The sequence below is a fragment of the Fragaria vesca genome, linkage group LG6 (genome assembly GCF_000184155.1).
Source record: "Fragaria vesca subsp. vesca linkage group LG6, FraVesHawaii_1.0, whole genome shotgun sequence".
NCBI lineage: Eukaryota > Viridiplantae > Streptophyta > Magnoliopsida > Rosales > Rosaceae > Fragaria > Fragaria vesca.
The window spans coordinates 33,410,914-33,421,317 of NC_020496.1; the positions used below are offsets into that span (position 1 = coordinate 33,410,914).

The 10,404-nt window shown below is 41.2% G+C and overlaps 1 protein-coding gene across 1 annotated transcript; it reads left to right on the forward strand.

The window, feature by feature from the left end:
* Window positions 1-5,466: 5,466 nt before the first annotated feature.
* On the forward strand, window positions 5,467-7,351 carry LOC101296598. Its single transcript, XM_004306160.1, has 5 exons — window positions 5,467-5,555; window positions 5,650-5,857; window positions 6,571-6,965; window positions 7,151-7,217; window positions 7,343-7,351. Exons 1-5 carry the CDS (start codon window positions 5,467-5,469, stop codon window positions 7,349-7,351), a joined length of 768 nt encoding a protein of 255 aa, XP_004306208.1.
* Window positions 7,352-10,404: the final 3,053 nt, after the last annotated feature.

Here is a 10,404-nt window from a genome sequence, read left to right on the forward strand (position 1 = left end):
ATGACATTTAACCTAAGTTAATCATGGTTAAGACTAAATTGATCTAAGAGTGACGTGTTATGTTTGGAGCCCTTAGATTAGATAAAGAGTGTCAAGAACTCAAGATTTTATGAATTTTACTAACTTCATCATTTGCTCACTTTAGAGGAGCCAAATCCTTCTAAAAAATATCAAAGTCATTTTCACCAATCATATGAAGTCATAATGAAGCACTATAAAATTGCAAGCTTTCCAACTTTCCAACTTCAAAACTTCAATATATGAATTCAAGTTCAACCAGACCCCCCAAAACCATAAATTCGATAAGAAAAAACACCTAAATTTATACCCAAAACCAAAAATCCAGAGTCATTAATCAAACACGATACCATATATATTTTCCTTTAGAACATTCTTAAATAATTGGTGTATATGCTATGTCGTGACCGCGGGAAAAATCACATGACCATTGGTATATATAAGAAGCTGGTTGGCAGAATTGAAAGTTCATTAGGGGCAACTGCCCTCACTCTGCGTCCGCCTATGACTGCTAGAAGACCAACCAACAGAACCAATCATGTCTAAAATGTATAATTATTATGCTAAATACGTGTGCCTAGTGGAAGGCACTGGTGGAACCTCGGTCCCCACGGACATGCTCTTGATCAGATTTAAGTTAGCCCGGCAATACGGACACCACCTCTCGACCGACCATGCAAGACTTGCTACGTATAGTAATGAGGAACTTCTTACCAAAAGACGAGTTATGGTCCCTATCTCCGATTTCAAGCTCTTCTCGGAAATTAAGGCCTCGGTGGGCAAATCGCATGCCTAGCTGATTCCCTGTTTGACATGGGTGTGCCAAGGTGGGAGCACCCGAACATCATCAAAGATATATTTACAATGGCTGAAAACACTGTTCTCGAGACGTATGCTAATCTGTTATTGCAGTGACAGGGGACACCACTCTTCATATAATAAAGAATAACTAGAAAGTTGCCCGCGCTCTGCTGCGGGACTTTTGATTCTGTAACATCTGATTTTTTAGCTCGAGATATCCTATATCAGTCATCAACTTTAGTTGAAACAGAAAGTAAAATCTTATTCCTAGCTTTGTAGTGACAATGCACTATAAGATTCTTGTTTCAATAAACTGATAATAAACATTTTACAATTGCAAAGATTTGTAAACTTGTTGATTACAAATTTCTACTGGTATAATGATAAGGGTTTGTCTATTATACCATACGGTATGACATATCTATTGCAAATGTGTCTAATTGTATGACACATGGGGTTTTTGAAGGGGTAAATAATACATGGTCAATTAGTTGCTTCTTCAATCAATGATAGCCACATATTTTATTAGACATGTTATACGGCCATGTGGTATACTAGAATTTTCCTAATGATAATAGATATAGCAGCAAATATGCGTTGTTCTAGCATCTGCTATGCCTGTTTTTAGGGAATATAGAAGACAATCAGCTTTCATCCTTAACTTCTATAGTAATGTTTGTTTGAATTTCTACAAGGAGAAAATATTGGTCACTCCATTGACTTTCATGCACTCGACAGTTTACTCCTTTAACTTTCAATTTCAATCGATCACTCCTTCAACTATTCAATGTCACACAATTAGGTCCATTCATTAAGTGGTCGTCTAAATCAGTGGTTAAGTTGATGATTCAACATATTTTTCAGCTGGATGAAAGGAGAAATTCCATTTAACAGTACCCTACCTCCTCCGTTTTCACTCTCTCTCTCTCTCTCTCTCTCTCTCATCTTAGCCAGCCATCTTCCCACTTTTCTCTCTCTGTCGTTTCTCTCATCACCCTCCTCTTCCTCACCGCAACCGCCTCGCCAGACGCCGCCTCCTCTACCACCATCGACGTCACCTATTCCATCTTTTCAAATTTCAATAATTCTAATTTCTCATCATGGCCGTGCCGTCGAACAAGTCCCTAATCGCGACTCGACCCGCCCCGAATTCCCGAAACTCCAAAATCGCCGACCCCCACCGGTGAAGCTTCACTGGAAACCCGTTCGGCAAGCCTTCGATTGTCACCTATTCAAGATTAACGCTTCTCCGAGGAAGAAGATCTTGTCCAAGGGAAACGAGCCGGATCAGACCTCTTCAGTGTCCAAGTTCAAAGTCAAAAGTGTATCCTTTGCTCATCACAGATGGAGGATTCCGATCAACATAGGGAGGTGGCCCCCACAACAACCTTTGGAATGGTTTCGAAGCCTCCAAAACCCGAAATCGGAGTTGAAGCGATGATGCCTCCGGAATGCCCTGAACCTGTTTGTGAAAAAGCCTCTGACTGTGTGAATCTTGATCCGAGTTTAGAGATTAGTCCTCCTCCAGCGACGGCGAAGGCTTCGCTTCCGATGTCTTCGGGTGGTTAGGTCATAGCGCCGCTGGATGCAGACCCTTCTGCTCCTCCTCCGTATGATCCCAAGACCAATTACCTTTCTCCCAAGCCTCAATTTCTTCATTACAGTCCAAACCCAAGAGTTGAGTATTTTCTGAGTAAGGATGGTGAGGGCAAAAGGCTTGAGGAGGGTGATGAGAGAAACAACGAAAGAGAGAAAAGTGGGAACAGGTTGGGAGAGAGAGAGAGAGAGAGAGAGAGAGAGAGAGAGAGAGAGAGAGAAGAAGAGAGTAGTAGAGTAGTAGAGGTAAGTAGAAGTAGTAAGTAGGTAAGAGTAGTAAGAGTAGAGAGTAGAGAGAGAGTAGTAGTAGAGAGAGAGTAGTAGAGAGAAGAGAGTAGAGAGAGNGAGAGAGAGAGAGAGAGTGAAAACGAAGGAGGTAAGGTGTTAAATGAAATTTCTCTTTTCATCCAGCTGAAAAATATGTCCAGTCATCAACTTAACCACTGATTTGGACGGCTGACAAAATTTCCCTGTAAATGTCCCAAACCTACCAACAGGCCGGATCGACCAAGGTCACAAACCCAATACCACATCCACTTGTTTCGATCAGTTGGTTCTAACCAAGAGCCATTATTTTCCCACTCAAATTTCCAGTCTTTAATTCTCCAATGGCCTTCACAAATTCAAACCAACCGACCTACATTATCACCGGACGTACCTAGGGATTGAATCGTAACTGCCAAACTTCCGACGGCGACGCCTCGAAGCTGGTGATGGTAGAGTTGGAATCAATGTCGAAGATCCTGACGAAGCTATCGAGCGAAGCCGAGTCGGCTATGTAACCGGAAGGGTGAGCGGTGACGGAAGCGACATCGAGGTAGTGACCGGTGATCGTTCCCTAATTGACTAGCTTGTCGGGTTGCCAGAGGTGAACAGACTCGTTGAGTGACCCAGTTAACAGCAAAGTGGGTCGGGCACCAGTGGCGAGGACCTAGTTGACCGCCTATACCGACTCGTCGTGAGTGTCCTTGATTGATTTCAGGCTAGCGAGCTTCATAAATTCGATGCCTCTACTCTCTCTCTCTCTCTGTTTCTATCGTCGTTTTCATTCTCCACCTCTGCCTCCTCCTGCGCAGCGGTGCTGAGTTTGCGGTGGTGAGGGGAGAGGCCGGGGTGGAGGAGGAGCTTGGTGAAGGCCTCGTCGGTGGTGGGATCGGCGAGAAACTTCACAATAGTTTAGGGTTTGAAGAATCGGAGATGAACCAGAGGTGGAGTGTTCGAGGTGGCCTTGGTGGTTTCACTCTGAAGATCCAGGCGACCTTGTCGGTGCTTTTGATACGCTTCTGTGTGTGGATGTTGCTCTTTCTCTCTGTCGATCTCTCTCTCTCTTTCTCTCTGTTTGCACTGAGGCTTTCAGGGTGTTAAATGGAATTTCTCCTTTCATCCAGCTGAGTTGGCATTGAAAAATATGTCTAGTCAGCAAGTTGACGGCACGATTGGATGTCCACTTAACGGATAGACCTAATAGTGTGACATTAAATAGTTGACGGAGTGATCGATTGAAATTGAAAGATATTGTAGTAAACTGTCGAGTGCATAAAAGTTAATGGAGTGACTAGTATTTTCTCCTTTTGCAATTACTGTCTTCAAATTTTTAACATGCTGCATAATCCCTAATTTCATTTGAATAGTTGAAATATATCCTCTATTGGGTTTTTCATAAGGGTATCATGCTATTAACACACTTTTTTGCTGTTAACGCACCTTATTTATTTTTCAATCCACACATTTTTATTTTATTTACAAATTTACCACTTGAATTTGATTGATAATTGGTTCTCACTATATAAAAGGTGTGTTAATAGCAAAAAAAAGTGTGTTAATAACATCACCATTTCATAATACTGGATTGTTTCAAGTCCATTTTCTAAAGATTATGTATTAGTAAAGTAATTGATTCATGGCATATAGTTTGCAATTTGCATCAGGTTGTTCTCTGTCAGCTTTAAGGAACATTTTAATTTTATTTCGAGAATTGACATGAGTACTATTATGTCAGTCTTAGGTCTGTGAACTTGGCATCTAAATTCTTTTTTGAAATGTTGTTGATGTGCACCTTTGGTCTCTAAGACCGTTGTTGGCATGAATGTTTATGGATTTCGGCTTTCTGTGTAGTTCTGGTGTGTATGTAGAGTCACTAGAATGTCTATTCAGCAGTGTAAGCCTTATTTCCATTTCATAGTTTGATGTTTGAATCTATACCTCGCTTCAACTCTCTAATGCTTTTCTTAATTTTGCTTTTCTTTCTGCAACTAAATTTCTATGCTGACTCCCTAAGTTGTTGTGGTGGCTATTTATGTATGCAATGTTAGCTTCTTATGCTCTACAAAACTATTCGAATATAATGAAAGAAAGAATTAGCAACTTTCTTTCATTTTCTTTTTACAAGTACAGTTATCCCTCATCCCTGATACCATAACCATTTGTTGTAACATATCAAATATTTCTGGTATACTATTTGTACTATAATTGTAAGAACTTGCATTTACTGTAATTGTCAGTCACAACATTACATTTATTGTAACATGCATGAAAACGATATATGAAAATGACTTAGGCCATCTTTGGTATGATACTTCACTTGGAAGTCAAGACTACATGACCTCCAGGCTCCAGCATACTTGGTGCTTCATCTGGTCGGAATCTTTGTATCTGAGTCACACGGCGCTCGTTACCTCGCCTGGTCAGTTGTCACTTGACCATTTCTATCTTGGGCCTCCGACTGCAAATCCTGGCCCAAACAGCACCTAACTGATCACAGTCTCCAAGTGACTAACCGCAAAATTCAAAAGTGAATGACACTGCAGGCTGTGACGGTAAGCATTGGTAACAACCCAATCAAAAAGCTCCAAGCAGCTCTAACTAACTCCATGCCCCGGTAACTATAACCAATCTCAATCACCGACTCACCATTCCCCGTAACTGTAACCGATTTACAGAGAGGGAAAGAAAGCGAGTAAAAGTTTCTAGAGAGAGAGAGAGAGAGAGATTCAAAAAGAGAAAAGGAACCGCCATTTTTGAAAAGAGAGAGAGAGAGAGAGAGAACCATCAATGGCGCCGTTTCCATGTTCAAGCGAACGCACAGCTGCTTCGGCTTTGCTCCTCCTCACCGTCACACCACCACCACCACAACCTCCCAAGTACATCTCGTTTTCAATTTCGTTTGAATTTCATTTTGAATCTGCAAATTTCGTTTTCAAAAACCTCGATTCTGATTGCTGAGTTTTCACGCAGGGGCGGTTTTGATGACGGCGGTGAGTCATCGGTGGTGAGATCGGAGCTAGGAAAGAGCGAGATCACTAATTTCGGAGAACAGAGCTTTGTTTCTGGCGACTCCAAATCGTGCTGCACTTCCTTGCTCGCTAGATCCAGTGAGGAGACTCAAGCTCGCACAATCAGGATGATCACTCTTGCTGCTCTTCATCGTGATGTGAAGCTCAGAGTGAGCCTTCTCTCTCTGTTTCTCTTCGCTTTTTTTTTTTCTTCTAATTTTTGCTTATGCTGTGCAAATGTGACTGAGTCCTTCGTAGTTCGGCTAATTTTGTGCATAATCGGAGCTCTATTTGGTTGAATTTGAGCCTCACCGGAGCTCAGTTTAGCTTATTTTGTGCCTAATAGGAGTTCTGTTTGGCTCAAATCGGAGTGTGTTTTGATTCCGAGCACCTGAACACTTATTGCTACAGCTCTGTTTCTCTTCCATTTTTGCACTTTGCCTATTTTTTTTTCGCTCAATCGGACTCTTGTAATTCCGGCCAAAATTTGGCTAATTCTGGTTCTCAGCTCCACCTCCTGGAATCATTTTGTTCTCTCTGTTCTTCCTCCATTTTCGCATCTTTCACTTCTTCTTCTTCTTCTTTTTTCGGCTATTTTTGTGTATAATCTGTTCGTTAAATAATCTCTTGAATCCGATTCTCACTTTTGCCTCTATGAAATCAATTTGCTTTGTTTTCCCCAATTCCAGTTGTGATTTTATAGTTTCAAATTCCAGTTCGTCTTCGCTGCTAAATTAAACTGTTTTACAATAAAATTTTGAATCCGATTCCAGAAAAAGTGAGTAATCGGAAAGCTTGGTTCTAGATTTGAAATCCTCAAGTTCAAATCTATGAGATTTTGTGCTCTGTTTGAAATAGTAACTAAAATTCCCCTGAATCTCAGGCCGTGCAGAAAAACCGCTCCAAGATCCAAACCGGCGTGACATTCAACTCCTGGAGAACTCGCTCCGGCGTGAAGGTGGCCATGACGACGTCGTTTGCCTCCACTTCGTCGGAGTCCTCGTGCCTGTCCACCAGTTCCAGCGCGGCTTACTCTAGCGCGCGAAGCCGTCACTCCTACGAGCCGAAGCTAGCCGGGAGCTGGAGTAGGCTCGCGAGCATTGGTGAGCACACCAGGAAGATCAAGAAGCAGAAGAAGAAAACGAAGAAGGTCGGGTCCGCTAATATCCGACGCAAAGCTGACGCCATCCTGAAGCTGCTCTCTCAAGGCTGCCTCTCCGAAGTCAAGATCCGTCAGACTCTCGGTGACAGTCCCGACACTAGCAAAGCCCTCAGACTGTAATTAATTCTCTCCCCCTTTTTCTTTCTCTCTCTCTGTTCGACAGCTGTCAGTCTGCGTGTGCCTTTTTCGTTGATTTTGTAATGCACGTGAACCAGTGACCTAAAAGCGTGTGCGTTTAAAGCGTCGGGGTCTGAAATGTGACGTGGCAGGGTGTGATTGGCTGTTATGTGTTTTTATGCAGGTTGTTGAAATTTGAGGAGGTGAAAAGGACAGGCGCAGGAGGCCGTCGTAGTCCTTATATTTACACGGTACATTAATATTGGGAAAAAAAAAAAATAGCTAATGTATAATTTGGTATAATTATCGAACTATTTAAGGGTTTTTGTTTTAAATCATGTAACTAATTGCCTGCTTGGTTTACATCATTTTGCAGATAGCTTAAGGAGGAGGTCATTCGTAGCTAGGGTTTCAGCTTCAGCTATACGTGATCAAATCCGCTCCCTTGATATCGGGTTGTGGAAGTTTCGCTATTCATGGATAGGCAAGACGGATAATATATATATCTAATATGACTATATGAGTATTATCTATATCTATATCTATATAATACGCAGGTTATATAAGATCGAACAAGAAAAAGAACTGTTATTCTTACTAGCTATATATAGGTAGTTTTTGCAATATATATATATATCTGGCCTAGAATATCCTTGTTATGCGAGAATGGATCACGCATATTACTGTAGATGTAATATCGCATGACTGGGTATGCTGATGACTAATCGCCTCCTTCATGGGGTCAGCTTTAAAATGTATAATGGCTTTGCTTATACAGTACGTATTAGACAGTGATGCTTCATCGGTGATCGGAGCTTGATGACTTTAGTGTTGTAAACTTGTAACTGATGATAAGTGAATCGAAGAACTTGCTTTCCCAGCATGGCGTCATGATCATAGAGGCTAAGAAACGATTGTCCGTAGGCTCTAGCATGCTATAGCTTCTTTCTAATCTATGGCGTGCTTAGCAAAAGCAACTTCTTGGTTGCAGCAGTAGGGTACGTTATCAGTTGCAAGGCGAGGCCAGTATTTGATCTCTCCTACTCAAACCCCAATTATTGAAAGGTACGTTGTTAATTTGGAGGTCATCAAAACCCTAGTCCGGCCCATTGTATTTACATTGAAGCAGTTGTTTAGATTCTTTTTAATTAATCCCATCAATTAGACAACTTTTATGTATATAACTAAGTTTTATGGTACTGCATGTAATGGAGTTTTGTGGTTCTTGGTGATCAAATTTACTTTCTGAATAGAACAATGTTGTTTTTCCCGGGAAGTGATTCTTGCACGTTTCATTAATCGTGGAAAAACACATGCTTAAGACTGATCAAGAAAGAACTGAATACTAAAGAATCACGAAACTCAACATAAACAAGATCGATCTGATCATTCCAATTAATGATGTAATAATACAAAATTTCAAGAAACGTACAAAGATGCATGGCTACCTAGCCAAGCAAAGCTTGATACATCAGATAATTAAATTTTTTGATCAGATATGTCCATACATGTAGCAAGGAACAAACAAATACTGATCAAGTAAGGAGAATACGCAAAACTAGCTGGTCCTTCGGTTCCTCGCTCTTAATCCCAGTCATCTTCTTCATCTTCTATCTCTTTGCTACTTTCTCTTTCGAAGTAGAGTTTGAACGCGGGTTTCAGATCATCATACTTGATATAGAACTCATTCACTTTGTTGCAGATGCTTCTTGGTGGAGGTGGTGAGAACTTTCTTGGGGCTGCCGGGAACGTAGAGGCCTCTTCTCCATCTTTGCTTTCTTTACCTCTAGATATCGTCTTTGATGCGGTTGATAGGAAGAGCTCTGTCATCTTCTTGCTGCCTTCGGATTCAAGGCCTCCGACTAGTCTCGACTTATTTGAAAAATCCAGTCTTGATAGCAAGAGAACACACCTAGGCCAAAAGTATATATGAACCAAACCAATTAAGGTGGAGGAAAGAAAGGAATCGAAGATCATTTTGGCAAGAGGTACTAGTGCCTCTATATATGCAAGTCTGTTGACTGTTGTCAGCAAGTTTCCTTTTCTTTCGGAATAGCTGAAATACTCCTTACGGAAGTGGGAAAACGGGTTCCATTTGCAAAACTGAATCAGCTGGGAAGTTGAGGCGGTGGATTGCATTCCAAGTAATTCTGTTCTTATCGCCAAGCAAAAACATGGATGGACACTCAACTATATACACACACGCACACAACATGTGCATATATAAAGATCAAGCCTATTCTACTCAAAACAAAAACTTAAAATTAAGATCTTGCAAACTGTTAAAAACAAGAACTAATATGCGACGCAAAGCTGACGCCATCCTGAAGCTGCTCTCTCAAGGCTGCTTCTCCGAAGTCAAGATCCGTCAGACTCTCGGTGACAGTCCAGATACCAGCAAATCCCTCAGACTGTAATTAATTCTCTCTCCCTTTTTCTCTCTCTCTCTCTGTTCGACACGTGTCATTATGCGTGTGCCTTTTTCGTTGCTTTTTGTAATGCACGTGAGACTTTTCTACTATACATATACATATGTGTATAGCATACATCAAGCCGTGAGCCGTCCGATCGTCTTGAATTTTGAATTGTTAAACGATCGGATGACTCACGGTTTGATGTATGTCATACAAATGTGTATAGTGTATAGCAGCCAATTTTATGCACGTGGAACCAGTGACCTAAAAGCGTGTGCCTTTAAAGCGTCGGGATTTGAAATGTGACGTGGTAGGGTCAGGGTGTGATTGGCTGTTATGTGGTTCTGTGCAGGTTGTTGAAATTTGAGGAGGTGAAAATGATAGGCGTAGGAGGCCGTCGCAGCCCTTATATTTACGAGTAATGCTAGGTGAACCACCTTTTGAGGAACCACCTAAGAGCCCACCTTAGGTGGCAGTATATGTGGCAGTGCCGCATCATCAAAATATTATTTATGTCTTTTGTATTTTCATTAATAGAGATTACTAAAATTCATTTTTCTTTTTGACACTTTCTTAGTTTAATCATATAAACCCTAATTTTATTATTCTTTTTCATCTGCCGTCTTCATCCTTCTCCTCTCACACCCTCTGCTCAACCATCTTAATTATCTGATTTTCCATGATCAACTCATATCGAATTAGAGTATCACATGCTGCTTATTAGAATTTCATGGGTCATATATTGTTGAGTTGGATGGGTTTTCTTTGATATCTATGTGACTACGATTCCTCGTATACGAACTCCTTCTGTGAATTGGCTTTCGATCACCATGACCGGGTAGAAGATTAATATTCAGTGAGGTTGGGTTGATAACGAACACTGATCTTTTCCTAGTTTGACCATGGTACATCATCATTATCGTTGGGGGATGGGGACTCTTGAAGGCCTTCAATTGCAATTTGACATCCTTGGCAATTATGCATATATACTGCCCAGTAACAAGAGTGGTACGTAAGAGGCAAA